Source organism: Notothenia rossii (assembly GCF_949606895.1).
Source record: "Notothenia rossii genome assembly, chromosome: 5".
Taxonomy (NCBI): domain Eukaryota; kingdom Metazoa; phylum Chordata; class Actinopteri; order Perciformes; family Nototheniidae; genus Notothenia; species Notothenia rossii.
The window spans coordinates 63,065,273-63,082,446 of NC_136903.1; the positions used below are offsets into that span (position 1 = coordinate 63,065,273).

Consider the following 17,174-nt stretch of genomic DNA (forward strand, 5'->3'; position numbering starts at 1 on the left):
GTAGTATTCATCATTTGTAGTTAATGATTTCATGGTAGTGTTGAGAATGGATTCATACAAGGAGTTTTGAGTTACTGAGCTTTCCTTGCTTTCATGAAGAGAAGAACACATATTACAAATTGAAACAAGGTTTCATTTGTTTTAGAATGTCATATCACTAGCTAAAATAGTAATGTATTAAATTACATTCTAGGAAAGGTAAGGACATTTCTCTTGCATTTTGACCAAATTGTCTCCTTATTTGCCAGTTTGGAGGATAATTGAATATTGATGAATCTGCTCTCTCTGTGGTTTTACTTTAACATCACAGACACACAGCAGGTACATCCATTAGAGGGTGATTGGCTGTGGGGTGACTGATGAGTGCAGCTAATGTTAGTTTCAAACAATGTGTGTTTTAATTGCTGTCTGATTGCATGGCTGACATTAACATGGTTCCCTGCTGCACTGAGCACTCTGGGAAACGGGCAATCAGGTGCATGAGAGTGATTGTTTGATGCAGGCCTACAGCGATCTCTGAATGGTGACTGGCGGCCCTCTTAAGCTGGTTGAAATTGCGCAGGCTTTTTAAATTTATTTCATTCAATACAATAGAGTCTGTCAGACTGACCGTTCAACTTTAAATGAAGCATTCACTTAACACTTCCTCAGATTCTAATTAGCATGTCATGCTTGTCAGGCTTTGATTTTCTCTTCATGCTGAAGCACTGTGCATAACATTTGTATTAGTTGTATTTTTTGCCTTTCCCAAACCTAAACACATTTTGTATCATAAGGAATGGTTTTAACTGTGTGTGCCTGCTCTAATGTAAGCTGTGTAAAGGTTAGCATGTCAAGCTAACTAGTTTGTAACTACAGTATACAACGTTCGTCACTGTAAGATAGAGGTTAGCTTATCATTAGCTAACACCATTTTTTTTGTGGGGTTACAAGTGGTGTTAAGAAAAGCTCAGTTCAGGACTAGCACATCTACATTATAGTACTTACACTACGGGGTCATCTTTTTGTTCCCCAGTGCCCTTAGCTCTTAATATTTTCTAGTTAAATTTTTGGTACCGCAAGTGCTTCCCTCCTGCAGCGGTCAGACTTTACAACCACTACGGCCCCTGGTAGACCCCCCACACAACAAGATTTTAACACTCCTGTTGTGCAATGCTCCTTATGTGCATTATATATTTACCGTAAATAGGAATATACTATACTTCCACCTTTAATACTTTCACCTGGATGCTATATCGCTAAACTGTGCTGTTACTGGATGAGTATTTTGTAAATAGTGTTATTTCTAAATTTTATCTTTAATATTTGTATGCATGCTTCTTGAGTGATATTGAGCTATCTTTTGGTATTGTGATTCTGTCAGATCCCTTAAATTAGGGTGACCAGACGTCCCCGTTTTCCGGGGACAGTCCCCGTTTGTATTAGCCTGTCCCGGTTGAAACTGTCCCCGGAAATGTCCCCGTTTTTTAATATACGTTAAAAACACATAGCAAGGTAAAACAAAACGTTTTATGTCAGGAAACAGTGGGTAAACAGACTGTGGTCAACAGCCCCCACTTCGGAAAACACAGTCAAGCCAGCCCACACGTTGTGTTGCGGTGCGCGAATATCCTATGCATTACGGTAGAGGCCTGTAAAAACTGCCTTCAAAATAAAAGCGTTTACTCGGTCAATAACAAATATACCTAAAAAAAACACACCAGGGTCATTCCAAGCATTCGGTGCCATTTCAGCTAGGGTGTTCAAAAATAAAAAACATAATTTTCCATGTTTTTTTTAAATTTAATCTGAATGATGGCTTGTTAAAGTATAAGAAAAATATTTTGGTCAAGCTCAGGATATTATGCTTACATTTTTTTTTTTTTACCATCCCCAGTTACTGTGTGTGCACCCTGTTACTGTGAAAAATAGTAACAGGGTGGACATTTTATGCTAAACTTGGCTATTGCTACATGTGTGATGATAATCAAGCTAGCACTTGGTGACAACAGAAACATATATTTGATAGATATATTCACCATATTTTCTAAATGTAAAACAAATGATCAGTTCCACTAAAAATGAGCATAACAGGGTGGACATTTTATGCTTTAGTTTACCGCAATAGTTAGGTTCTTTAAAACATTAGAAAAACGTTGAAGGAAGAACGCATTCACTCTGCTTCTTGAAGATTATTTCCCACTCAAAATGTATCCTTCTTCTTCTTGAGTCATACAAATAGTAGAATAGTAAAGGGGCGTGTCCAGAGGGATTAAAATCAGAGTAACAGGGGGGACATTCAAACAGGGGACACACACTTTATTTTCAATACAAATGAATTAATAACAACAATTTCAATTTGGTGAGGAATATTAGCAAAAGGGTCATACAACACTCACAAAAATGTAGAATTTTGTTTGTATTTCTTTTGATTTCTTTTTGTATATCTGTTACAGAAGTTGAGCAAACATGATTGGGGACACAGCAATTTGGCCTACTTGTGCTAAAATCAGAGTAATTATTTAGAATTTTTAATATCCTGGCTAAATAACATTGTTGTTTTATGGTAGAGGGTATAAACATTTAAAACCAAGCTTTTAAAAAATAAGCATTAGACCTTTTTAAATACAAAATATATGATATAATGTGGTGGGCACCTAAATGGCACCGAATGCTAGGAATGACCCACCAAACATATTCATATATACTGGAGCTTAAATTAAGAAATATGTACTATATAATGTGATCGATAATAAATTAAAACAAACTACGTATAACTACCAAATTATAACTGAGTGAATGTAAAATGTAAGGATACAGTTATGAAGACATATCTAACATTTCCACTGGGTGACTCATTTCAATTGATGTTGACACCATCTCTCAGCACTCCTAAAATAACATTACTTTCTGAAGCACAATTTAAAATGTATGCTGTTTAAAATCTCAAATTAGATCTATTGTACATCTATATTTTGATTATTATTTAATGGAAACTGTCCATAATCAAAGAGTCATTCGAAGTAAATCAAATACTTATTTCACTTCAGGGTGATAGCAAGAGACCCCATCTAGTCCATCAGAGAAAATCAGGAAATTCTGATGTAGAGTTTCAAAATAAAATACTTTTGAAATCTCATATATGGGCTATCGTCCTTCTATTTTTATACAAGAATAAATAAAAAACTGTCAAATTATCAAAGACTTATTTCACTCCAGGGTGATAGCAGAACACCCCATATAGTCACTCAGAGAGAATCAGGACAATCTGATGTACAGTTTCAAAATAAAAGACCTTTGAAGTCTCATATATGAGCTAGTCCTTCTGTTTGTATCCAACAGTTAAAATGTACGAATTACATTGAACCAGAATTGTCCCCCTTTTTTCTTTAACAGTGAAGAAAATTGGTTATGTTAATGATATATTGACGGCAAAACTCAAAATGTCCCCGGTTTTAATTTTGAAAATCTGGTCACCTTACCTTAAAAAGCAAAAAAAACTTGTATTTTTGAAAGTAAGTATTCCAAATAACTTGTTGGAAATAAATAACACACTGACATTTTTCAACCCTCGTGTCGTGTTCCTTTTTTGACCGGGAACACTATAAGTTGAACAAAGTTGACTAACTTAAAATTCAATGAAAGTGGTGATCAGCAATTTTTTATGTTCAAATGCCTACTGTGAACGACATCATGTAAGGCCTTGAGGCAATCAAATGTTAAACGCAATAATTATGATTGAAGAAAATAGTTGTTCGGTCAGATTTGACCCGTACACGACAGGAGGGTTAATGTTTTTTGTGTTAATCATCCGTGCTGTAATGCTAACGCTAGCTGGCTACCCTGAAATACCAATGCACCATTGCTCAAGCGAACATAGGACACTGGGGACACAGCCGAGTTAGCGTTTCTATTATCATTCCTGTTTGTTTTTTTATAGTTATTAACCAAACAACGTGTCAGACGGAAATAAATAACAAATCATAAATGTTTCGTTCCACCATCTGTAGGCCTACTGTAATGCTAATGCTAGCTAGCTACCCTGTGGACTTTTTAACCAACTCAGTTATGTTAATTAGCTGCCAATATTTGTCTACATTTCAGACAGAAAATTTGACAGAGAAGCCTGCTCATCTGTTGAAATAATGGTCCCAATGTATCAATAATTACTACTTTTATTTTGATTGGTCGATTCTATCAATGTTGACCTGTGAATCCTCATGTGTAAGAATTTGTTTCCCTGCTCTTTTCCTGCTTGTCGTCATTTCAAACCTCACCTTATGTCTTGCTGTCATGTTTTTTGTCAAATAATTGTTCTGTGTTGTCTTGTTTTCCTGTTATTATTTGACCATGTGTCTCTTCTCTTCTCCACTGCCGACCTTTGACCTCTCAGACTTTGAGACCTCTGTGGACAGTCGATGCACTACGGATAGTGCTGACAGTGCATTTATTGGCCGCCGCTATTGATTCCTGGCTTCTTCCTTTTTACCATTTTCTCTTCTCCAATCATCCTCTTCCACCCTCTTCCCAACAGGAAGTAAGATTGCAAATCAGGCTGCAGGACAGAAAAAATTACATTTCTTGTTACTGTATATCTTTTTTCTTTCCCACTTATCTTGTTAATGTCAATCTTTATTTTCATAATTATTTATATACATTCATCTGTCAATTCCATCAGTCCTCCTTACCTTCACATACCTGCCTGCATAGCTGTGTTTACAGTATGTTTGTTTACATGTCTGTTGTTTATATGTTCCTTTAAATTTGCCCATGTTTTATTCATATCACTCTCCAGACGCCTCATTTGTGTTTGTGGATTCTGTTTGCATATATTTAAAGCAAAGCCGCATGATGGTGCACATTCTCAAATAGGCCTAATTAAAATGTCGACTTATAATAGACAACGAATGTGACCTGTTTAAAATGCACAATACGAGTGAGTTATAAAAGGCTTCTTGAGCAACATGATGCATTTAAAAAAAAAATAAGAATACCTCCACAGTTATGCACAATTATTACAATTAACATATATTTGTGCAAATCATCCACACCCTCTTCAAGAAAAGTGCTTGTTTGATCCGCATTATGTTAGTCACAGTTATAGGACTCTGGTCCATGCAGACATTAAAGTGAGCAGGCCTTTGAACTATTACAGTACATTGTTATTCTGGTTTGTTTGGGAGTATCATAGGGAGACTTTTCAGATGGATTATGTCAGTATACTGCCTTTCGTTAAACAATCATAATGATTTATGTTAACATTAATTATTTTAGGCACAGAGAAACTTGCATGCACAGGATTTGTAGAGGATTAAAGGATTCTGCTCACAAGGTTTTACTGTGGTCAATTTCTCTTTATTACCGACAGAACAAGCAGTTTATCAGACAGCACTGTAAAAAGAGTGATGAAATTGGAGGAATTTCAACAGAGGTTTTTTATGCCCCTTACTTTAAAGAAATCAGTGTAGAAATCAAGAAAAAGGAAGTTGGGTTAAGGCTTTCTTAGAATACCTTTATTGTGCAAACATTACTATCTATATTGCAACATATTTGAGTAGTGCTTTGAAATGACTATGAATAATACATTTTGCACGTCAGCGGTTCAGTGTATTGACCATTTTTGGCTTGTCTCTGCAGGTTTCATTACTGTATCACGAGACAGAGAAGCCTACCAGTCCATTGACCAACAAGAAGAGCCCCCCACCCCGGCCAACCCCTTCAACCAGGCCCAGGACAGCAAGCCAGCCATCCGCGCTTACTGAGAGACAGGCGGTGAGACGGCAGTGTTTCCCTCTGAGTCTCTGCAGCAGCACGGTGCTAGGGGGCTGTGTTTAGTAAATCTGCTTTGGACTCCAGAAAAATGTAATACTTTGTATACAGTGATTCATTACCTCCATTTGGGCTTAAGAATACAAAATAATTTCCATTTTTTTCTTTAAGGGTTGCTGTTTTTTTGTTTAGTTTATTTGCTGAGCTGGCACTCCCCTGCTGAATAAATACAGAGGAAACACTGCTTCAACTCCAATGCTGTGTTACTGTATCGGCTAGTATTTTTAGAAGAGAGGCATTGAATGGAACTTTTAAGTCTGTTTAGTTTTTTCCAATTGAGTCATTTTTAAACGTGGCACTTACAGATATTAGGTTACTGTCTGTTTCTCTTTGCTCTTTGAACTATTACAATGTCATTATTCTTGTATGCAGTATTATTTTCAAATGTTTCTCTATGGTACAAAAGTGCTTAAAGCACAGGAATTTTTTAACACAAAATTGTTGAATGTCACGCTTTAGAAGCTACCTTGTGCCTTTTGTACTTTTTCAACTTTAGCTATGAAATCCTTCATCTGAGCTGAAGACACGATGACCAAATTAAAGTGACAGGCCTTTATTCTTATAACTAAACGAGAAGGGTACGATTCACTTATCTTGATGTTGATCTATGCCATGTCCGTATTAAGACTGTAACTCTGAAAAAAATATTAAAGAGTCCCTGTTATGCTTTTTGTGGTTTTCCCTTTCCTGTAATGTGTTATAGAGGTTTTTGTGCATGTACATGGTCTGCTAAGGCTAAAATCCCAAAGTTCCCTCCAGAGGGAGATTCTCTCCCCCCTCCGCTGTTCACTATTGAACATTCAGGCTTCTATTGGCTAGCGCTCCAACACATTGTACGTAAAATGCTAAAAGGAGCGACATCTCAAAGCAGTTGACCAATCACAAAAGAGCTAACCAATCAGAGCAGACTGGGCTCTGGTTTCAGACAGAGGGTGAAAAGAGATGCTGCAGCACAGGCAGTATGAGAAAAATAAAGACCTTTTTGAATATTTAAGCATGGAAACATGTTAATATACAAATATGAACCTGAACATTAATATAACAGGGCCCCTTTAACAAATTAAAGAAAAAAAGAAATATGAAGCTTTGTGTAATTATTTAAGTTAATTATTTCTAACCATTTAAATATATTATTCTTGTAGTTTTTCTCATGTAAGTTCCTATAGACTGCCGTTTGGAAAGTACATTTCAGACCAAATACTGTGCAGCCTCTGGTAGCTGATCTAAATAAAGGCAGCAGATATGAGAGAGTCACATAAAGGGTTTGAAGACCAGTAGTGGTTTGCTTCATTCAGTGTTCACTGAATAAAGTGCACACTAGATTTGAGTTGGTCAATTACACAATGGTGACAGCAGTTGGACCATAATGAAAACAGAGGGTGGATTTTACACACTGATTGCATCATTTGGCCTTTTTTGTTCTCCTATGAAAGTTTTGAGTTTCCAGTTTTATAAATCATGTCAACCTTTGTGACAGGGTGAGTGGTCACATTATGGAGATGTAAAGTTATCACAGGCTCTTGAGTAAAGATACATTTTACCTCACAAACTTGTACTCCAGGGGGTACTTACGTAGTCTCTAATGGGGACATGGAAAGATAGTGGGGTATCTCAACTCAATTTAATTAAGAATGATGATTTGATTGCAAAATACTCCAATTGGCCTGAATACTGTGTGACTATGTGACTAAAAGTGGGACACAATTTAAAACAGTTATGAAGAGGGCAGAAAAGCTTATACAGTTGCCTAAAGTTATACGTAAATGGGTGAACATATGTTGCTAAAATATTGTTTAAGAGTTGAAACATCCTGTTTAGCCCTTTTCAAGATATCGCTATTATTTTTTCAAATCAGTTGTCATTATTTATAACTTTACAGCTGAATCAGCGATTCTGAAGGATGAGATTAAATGTGTGATTATGTCCTGAAAGAAAAAATATATATTCAACAATTTATTATGATCTTGATTACTCTATTAAATATTATTTTTCTTTGAAACTTTAGGAAAATATTTCGTTATGACGCTGCGCTAATAAAGGTGTAGGAAGGATGCAGCTTAATGTATCTTGCTCCCAATGCATTTGGCAAAAGATTTACTTAAAGATACAAAGACCACTACATACTACTAAAATTAAAATAAGAACACAATAATATGACTGCATGGTCGTATCAGACTTATTTTATTTTGGTTCTCCAACATGAGATTTATCTTTTTAGTTTGATTGGTTTTGATTTAAAATGTCATGTGGCAAGTTGTTTTTCCCTTTAAAATAAAGAAAAACGATTTAGACCATTTGTCAAATGTAATGTATATAAAGTGTATACTCAGAGGACTTACATGAAGCACTCTCAGTCCAACTGACTGACTCGTTTTCATTCAAGCTTTCAGATCTTTCTCTCTCTATTTTTCTCTCATGTATTTCTCCAAAAGATGTCTTCTTCTTTCTCTTTTTTTCTTGTTGTTGTTTTTCTTCTGCTTCTTCGTGTTATTCATTTTCATTTTTGTGCTTCATGTTCATCTTTTTAATCATCTTTATCTTCTCATTGTTTTCCTTTATGATCTGATTCTTCACCTCCTTTTTCTTCTTAGTGTTTTAGTTTTTCACGATGATCGTGTTAGTGTTCTTCTTCTTCTTTCGCACATTTACATTGACATGACTTATTTGATCCCGCTTCTCCTTTACTTTGCACATGCTGTCCATATTCGCCAAACCAGCTTCAGCCTTTTCTACGAGTAAGAACTCATTACAACCACAATAAGTATATTGCACTACAACACTACTTCATTTCAAGTAACACTAAAATATCTGAAAAATCCTTATTAAATTGCACTATTCTTTTCTCCCCACTACCTCTTGCATTGCAAATATATCAAGAGTAATTACAGTGATAAAGCAGTGTGCACCTGGAATGTAAAAACACCTGATTTCCATATTTCACCCACACCCAAAGTAAAAACAAGTGCTCCTCACTGATTTACATAAATAATTGAAGTAGTACACAAGAACATGAACCTGCAGTCAAGGTTTCTGCTCCCTGATGGATTTCATTATTGTGAAATAGTAACTGTGGTAAGCTTGAATGGTCTATTGTCCTCAAATGTGTAGGCAGTGGAACGGTGAGTCCTTGAGGTAAGAGCTTTGCCATTTGTTGGTATCGCCTCCTGAGCCTCTTTAGAAAGCATGAATGGAAACTCTATTACTGCAGGAGCAACTGGGGCAATGTTGTACACTTTCATATGCATACAGTAAATACAACATGTTCAACACCTTGGAGGACGTTTTTACATGTTTAAATTCGAGCAGCAAACAGCAGTGACAAGCAGTAAAGCTGCCATGTTGCACTGAGAGACAGATGGAAATAAAAGTAGTCTGATAGAAAGCTGCGTATACTCATCCTCAGGGAGGCTGTAACAGTAATGATTAAGCATTGCGTTATTATTCACAACACTACATGCCTATGAATGTAATTCTTAATAAATAAACACATTAGGTGGGCTTGATAAAAGATGGAAAATTGTTTGTCAAAAACACTTTAATTAAAACACTAAACCTGGAATACAAATCTCAAATGGACTCCTTGAAGTTAGATTTAGCTTATTATTAGCTTTAATATTTCAGAACAATTTCCCATTGTTTTTCAAATAAGTTAATAAACTCTGTAATTTGTTACTAACGTGTGAAGAATATAAATAGTTTTTCTATCCTTCCTATCAATTCATTACAATGACGTTTTTGTTAGTGCACAGCAGATCGACTAAGCATAAAACAGTGTGAAATGAGTAAAGGCTATTTGTCATGTACACATATAAAAGGTAATGTTTCAAATAACTGATCAATACACTACATTTCCATGGGTTTTCTATAAAAGAAACTTTTTTTAAACAATAAGCGTCATCTTAGATAGGGCTGTCCAGGTCGAATATTCTAACCCTCAATAATTGTATGATTCAGAAACACCAAAATATGCTTTAATTAACAAACTAATACAAATAGACGATTATGATGATCCTGATATAGATGAGATTAACAAACACAGGTTGCCTAGTGACTTTCTAATGTGTGCTTCTCAAGGTCACAGCGGTCACAGCCAAACTCCTGACCAAGAAAACAAGAAGAATTCCGAGTCATTTGGCACTGAAGTGTTCACATCTTCACCGTGTTGGTTTAATGCCAGACTGCAGGTCAGCCAATAGAGATGTCAGCCAGACGTCTGTAAACCTGAACGATCCAGACACTGCACAGACTGCAAAAACATCAAGGTGAGACACAAGTATATGTCGTTGTTACTTGCCAGGATTTTGAAACTGATTGAAATTGAAGTTCATTGGGTTATTCCAACCAAAGTGTTTAATAAGTTGGCCTAACTGATCCAAAGCAATAGGTAACATAATTATCTTTAGGAATATTCAATATAATTTGTGTTTCTATAATAATTCCTTTCTCTCTTTCTTTCTTTTTGTCTTGTTTTTCTTTCTTTCATATTGTTCTTTCATTCTTCCTTTGTTTTAGTCCTTTTTAATTTATCCTTTTTGTTCCTTCTTTCTTTCTTTCATTTATTCATTCTTTCTTTTTTCATTCTTTCTTTCTTTAATTTTATATTCTTTCTTTCTTTTTGTCCTATATTAATTATGTATTGCCTTTCTCTCTTTCTTGCAGGAAACAAATGTAGGGTTACGTGTGTTAATTGTTGATTTTGTACTAAGTTGATCACTGGATTTAGAAAAAAAGGATGATGATGGTGGATGGTGTGGGTGAAGATAAGAAGAAGAAAGAGGTGGTAAAGGAGATGGGGGGGGGGGGGTATTTCCATCAGCCCAACGAGCTTCAGATTAATAAGGAGCCGCGGGGGTCTCTCCTGAGTTTTGCATGCTGCAGGTTCACACCTGTAATTCCTTCGAGTCAAGGACACGCTCACCCTCTGCTGTTGTCGGTCCATGCAATGAAAGGAACTCAATTTGTCAGCTCTGTTATTGCATTACTGACAATCCCCGAAGAGGTTTTGATAGAATGAATGTTTTTTCAAGACTGCACACATCCAAGAAAGTAAGAAATGTGTTATTCAGAGCATCTTCAAGTGACCAATATTTTTAAATTAAATATTATACAGCATATCAACTTTTGCTCCTTCATAATTGGAATAAAGAAAATCCATTGCACATATGACAAGTGACTGAGATAAATATTTATTGATATACCATTGAGACTTTCAGGTTTGCTCCAGGTTTATTGTAATATTTCGGGCAATTCAAATGAAAAACTATGAAAATGTATCAGTCATACAACATCAATTTACCATTTTTCAACAAAGACTATTCTTCTTTGTGTTAATGGGGTATTTTTGTATGGTTCTTTATTAATATTATTATTATTATTATTATTATGACTTTAATAATATTATTCCTTTAGCTGAAGTGACTTACAAGTGCAAAATGCATAAGGATACAAATTCAGAACAGCAACTTGTTTTCTAATTTTGCTTTACCTCTTCTGTATTATATCTCTATTTATTTATTCTCATAAAGTAAGCATTCAGTTTAAACTTTAGACTAACTCACAAAATATCTTAAAGGTCTCATGTCATGCTTTTCCGGTTATTACCCGTTCCCTTGTGTGTTATGAAGGTTTCTATGCATGTAAACGGTCTGCAGAGTCACAAACCCTCAGAGTACACCCTGTAGCGAGTAAAACTCTAACACAGAAAATACCTGTCTATACTGCTCCAAAACACCTCTTGGAGATTTCTCATTCTCCAATGTTTTCTTCCTGGGTACTCTGACGTGGGGGATACCACGGGCACTGAAGAATGATGCTGTTCCTACTTTGTTTGGACCAGCGGGAGATTCGGGTACACAACCTGTAAATATTCATTGTTGTTTGTGTATTTATGATGTTTAAAACAAACAACGTCGACCACGACTGTTTAAATGGGTAAATGTTTTTCGGGCTACTACGTTGGGGTCACGGAGAAATGCTCTCCGCAGACCCATTCTCACAGCATTATAAACTTTTTTCTTTCTCAATATCGAGCCAAACTTATTGTTTTTACTTCGGCTGTGAGTGTTTGTGTGTGCTCAGGATGAGTTTTGCTTGTTCTCGCTGTATCACCGAGACGCCCAGACGGAAAGCCTTTCTGCTCCTGCAGCAGCTCACACAGCTGCGAGGAGCTGTGAGCAGAACGAGCCTCTCAGCTTCGCGACCAATCAGAGCACACAGGGAGGGGGGGGCAGGAGCTCCAACAAGCCGTTTAGGACAGAGAGTGAATACCGGTGAATAGGTGAATACACATACTTTACAGAGATGCTGTATGAGAAACCAATGTGAGTTTGGAAAATTGCACAATATAAATCTATTTTAGTACCTCAACAATGGAATTATGATCAGTAGAAATGGCCATGACATGGGACCTTTAATATCCAATATGAAGAAAAATGCAAATGTTTACTCCTTGGCACACTTTCAGAATTAGGCCAAGTGGATGAGAATACAAATATGACCCTGAAATGTGCTGGGGTCAAATGGAAATCCTTGGCGATGACTCCTGGGTTAATGTATACAGTGGGGGGGGGGAGTGATAAAGAATATTGACATGCTGTGACTTACATATCTCTAATTGAGTTACGATAAATCCAGTGTTGGGGGGATAGTCTCCATATCTTAAATATCTCTCTCAGTCTCCACCTGTTTCCTGGATCTGCACCAACAGTAAGGAGACTTTAAAAAAAGAGTCCTAACACCCTGAGAGATTTAACCAGTGTTCATGTGTGAAAAGGATTCAGGAGGGCCATTTTTTGCGTCAAACATCTCGAGTCCCCTGGGAGGGCTCCCTCGACCTTTTCACACTGCAACAGCCTCGCATGCATCTGTCAGCGGCGATAACGGCATCAAAATTGATTCCAATTACTGTCCTGTCGACAGCAGCCTCAGGAGAAGGAGTTCAGCAAATCCCTTGCGGTTAGGCAAGGGTGTGTTTGGTTTTGTTAAATGTTGGAAATTAAATAAACAAGGTCAATACTGTAAAAAACATGTTTATCTCATGATGAGTTTCATATAAAGATGCAAAGACTTGTAGTACATGAACCAATACAAAACTATTTTCAATCAATATGATAGAGACTTAAAGACCGATATACAAACAAGACCAAGAGTACAATAAATACTTAGTCAACAATGGAAAAATATGGGGGTTCTACCTGTAAGGAGGCTTAACATCTAGGTTAACAAGCAGTTGAGTTAACATGCTGAAACTGGCATAAACTATGCAGAGATTAAGGCCCCGTCCACGAAACGGGTTGTATCTGCTACAGTTCTCTATCGTATGGACGGTTCGTCCACACAAGGCCGTAACGGAACCGGGGAAACTGAGCCCTCAAACGGTAACGGGTCCCAAGGTGGGTAGATCTGCGGACGGAACGCCTTGGGGGGTCAAACGGCTCTGGGGGGTCAAACGGCTCTGTGTGTACGCCCTATACACCATAGCCCCGCCTCTCCTCACCCCCCGTGTCATTGCTGATGTGTTTCGCCAATGACAACAGTGTTCCGAGTGTTTCGAGCCAGGTCCAGGTATCTCGCAGGACAGTGCACCCAGCAGGAGCCTCCAGCAGACCACCCCGCACGGTTCCCTCATCCCTTGGAAGAGGCGGGTGTTTTTCATCTGCTGGTGGACTACCGGGGAGAACGTCCTGCTCGGGAGCCAGGCTCAGAGTTAGTGGCAGTGGGTGCGGTGCACCTGCCTTTTACAGCAGGAACACACACTCGCCTCTGGGAGGGATAAAAAGAGAAACAGAGGCCGCCGAAACAGTCAGAGCCCTGCCTCTCCCCAACTTTGCTGCTCATCCCTGTGTCACCGCTGAATCCACCGCGGAGAATAAACAGAAGGGCAACCAGGCAACCATCGGGAGGTCTTATTTGCTGCTTTTGGTGTATTTTGTGGCGGAAGTGCAGCGCCACTTACAGGCCCGGCATATGTAGTACAGCGTCTCCAGCGGGTCGAGCGGTCTCGTGTGGACGGACACGTTTCATGAGGCGATACCGTGTGGACGGAAGACTTTTTTGATATCAAAGTCGTTTCTTTCTCCGTTTCGTCTTTGTGTAGATGCAGCCTAAAACTCTAAATAATTTTGCCTGTGCATGATTCTTGTGGAAATGCCAACAATTAACAATAAAGAAGACTGAAGAGAAATATCCCTAGAGGGAAGATAAGCAACCTACCAATTGAATCAAATAAAAGCTGAAAGTAAACTGCTGGTACCTTTGCAAAGAGCCATGCTAGCCGTTTTCTGCTAAGCAAAGTTAAAGTGGACCTATCATGCTATATTTGAATAATATAGTTTAGGACCATACCTATATAAGGCATATTTATTTTTCAAAATACCAAACAGATCATGCATTTTGTTACGACTGATTAAACGGGTATGAACTCAAATGCACAACTCACAGAATTTAACAAAAAAAAGGTTTTATTCAAACCAAAGCTCAACGATAGTGGTACAAAAACAAAATCACTCTTAAAGAGGAAAAACACTAGGAGCATGAACAACAAAAATACTTAAACAAGACGTGGCTCAAAGCTCTGCTTGGGGTTAATCCTGGATTGCTAATGCTGGTGGTAGTCACAAGGAACGAAACGAACTGGCACAGGACAAAGGGAGACGAGGACAATAAATACACCAGGTAATGGAGAACAGGTGGAAACAATCAGGGGCGGGGTCGACAATCACAGGAGTGGGAGACACACAAGGAAGGGAGGTCAGAGTATCTGAAACGAGAGGGAAGGTTACTATTCAAAAATAAAGGGGAAAATCACTAGACCAAGACAAAAACTAACTAACATAATTTGCGAGACATGACAGTACTCCCCCCTCTAGGGACGACTCCTGACGGCCCAGGAACCTGAGGGTGCTGGCGAAAAAAGTCATTCATGAGAGTTTGATCCTCAACAAATCTTGATGGGATCCAGGAGCGTTCCTCTGGTCCATAACCCTCCCAGTCAACCAGGAACTGTCTCCCTTTGCCTCTGTTCCGGACCGCCAACAGGCGCTTGACCGTATAGACCAGGCCGCCGTCGAGCATTCGGGGGGGTGGAGGGGGTTTGGCCGCGGGAACCATGGGGCTTTCCTTTACCGGCTTCAGTCGTCCCACATGGAAGGTGGGATGAACCCTCAGAGACCTGGGGAGACGAAGGCGAACAGAGACAGGGTTAATTACTTTGGCCACTGGGAATGGGCCTACGAACCTAGGTGCCAATTTTCGTGACACCACATGAAGGGGAAGGTCCCTGGTAGAGAGCCAGACCCTCTGGCCGGGCCTGTACTCCGGAGCTGGCCGACGCTTCTGATCTGCCGCCACCTTCATGCGTTCCCCACTCCTTAGAAGAGCCCTGCGGGTGGCGGACCAGATCTGGTGACAACGCCGAACCAGGGCATGGGCGGACGGGACTGTGACTTCCTTCTCGAGGTCCGGGAAGGTAGGAGGTTGATACCCATAGGCAGCCTGGAAGGGAGTCAACCCAGTAGGGGCCGTGGGGAGCGTGTTGTGGGCGTACTCTACCCATGTGAGATGCCTGCTCCAGGAGGAAGGGTTCTGGAAGCTGAGGCAGCGGAGCCCAGTTTCTAATTCCCGATTAAGGCGTTCGGTCTGGCCATTGGACTCCGGATGGTACCCGGATGACAGGCTCACCGATGCCCCGATGAGGTTGCAGAACTCCCTCCAGAAGCGTGAGATGAACTGCGGACCCCGGTCTGAGACAATATCTTTGGGGAAACCATGGATACGGAACACATGAGTCATCATGATCTCTGCCGTCTCTTTGGCAGATGGCAGCTTGGGTAAGGCAATATAATGAACCATCTTAGAAAAACGGTCCACCACCGTGAGTACGGTGGTGTTACCTTCTGACATTGGGAGCCCAGTGACGAAATCCACGGAAATCTCAGACCAGGGCCGGCTGGGAACCGGAAGCGGCTGGAGCAGCCCCATCTGTGCCCTGGAGGATGTCTTGTTGCGGGCGCAGACAGGACAGGCCTCCACATACTCCCGGACCTCACGCTCCATGGATCTCCACCAAAAACGTTGCTTGATAAAGAATATGGTCCTCTTGACGCCAGGATGGCAGGTGAGCAGCGATGAGTGAGCCCAATGGACGACCTGTGGACGTACAGTAACAGGCACAAACAGACGGTTTGGCGGACAACCACTAGGTGCTGGGCTCTCACCGTTAGCTTGCTTCACCACAGATTCTATTTGCCAAGTGACCGCCCCTACCACACGGTTCAGTGGCAGGATGGATTCAGGCTTCTTGGCAACCGGCTCGGGGTCAAACAAACGGGACAGGGCATCCGGCTTGGCGTTCTGGGACCCCGGCCTGTAAGACAGAGTGAAGTTAAAACGGTTAAAAAACAGAGACCATCTTGATTGGCGAGAATTTAGTCTTTTAGCCTTCCTAATGTACTCGAGATTCTTGTGGTCGGTCCACACTATAAAAGGGAGCTGAGCCCCCTCCAACCAATGTCTCCATTCCTCCAGAGCAATCTTTACCGCCAACAACTCACGGTTCCCCACGTCGTAGTTCCGCTCTGCAGAGGAGAGTTTCTTGGAGAGAAAGGCACTGGGATGAAGTTTGTTGTCTTCCTTGGACCGCTGCGACAGGACAGCCCCCACCCCTTCATTTGAGGCGTCAACCTCTACAACGAAATGACGAGTTGGGTCGGGGATGATGAGGATGGGGGCTGAGGTGAACCTCTCCTTGAGACGGCGGAAAGCCTCCTCGGCCTGAGGAGACCATACAAAAGGCACCTGAGGGGACGTGAGAACATGAAGGGGAGAAGCAATGGCGCTGAAACTTCTGATGAAGCGCCTGTAAAAGTTAGCAAAGCCTAGAAAACGTTGCACCCCCTTGCGGTTGTCTGGCGTAGGCCACTTAGCCACCGCACTGATTTTGGCCGGGTCCATCTGGATCAGACCAGGAGCTATAATAAAGCCTAGGAAGGATACAGTCTTAGCATGAAACTCACATTTCTCTGCCTTCACATACAGTTTGTTCTCCAGGAGTTTTTGGAGGACCTGACGTACATGGTGAACATGAGAGTCTTTGTCAGGTGAGTATATTAAAATATCGTCAAGATATACAAACACAAAACGGTTTAAAAACTCCCTTAAAACATCGTTAATGAGTGCTTGAAAAACTCCTGGAGCATTGGTGAGACCAAATGGCATGACGAGATACTCATAGTGCCCTGTGGGTGTGTTAAAACCAGTCTTCCACTCATCCCCCTCACGAATTCTCACCAGATGGTAGGCATTACGCAAGTCTAACTTGGTAAAAATGTTAGAGTCTTGAAGTTGTTCAAAAGCAGTAGCCATGAGGG

General features: G+C 39.9%; 1 protein-coding gene across 1 annotated transcript in view; it reads left to right on the forward strand.

The window, feature by feature from the left end:
* agtrap (angiotensin II receptor-associated protein) overlaps positions 1–6,472 on the forward strand; it is a 9,502-nt gene extending 3,030 nt beyond the window's left edge. Inside the window, exons 5-6 of the mRNA XM_079680533.1 lie at positions 194–198; positions 5,617–6,472. Of these exons, the coding sequence (XP_079536659.1) occupies positions 194–198; positions 5,617–5,741 (130 nt within the window). The 3' untranslated portion in view covers positions 5,742–6,472. The remainder of the gene's footprint in view (positions 1–193; positions 199–5,616) is intronic.
* Positions 6,473–17,174: the final 10,702 nt, after the last annotated feature.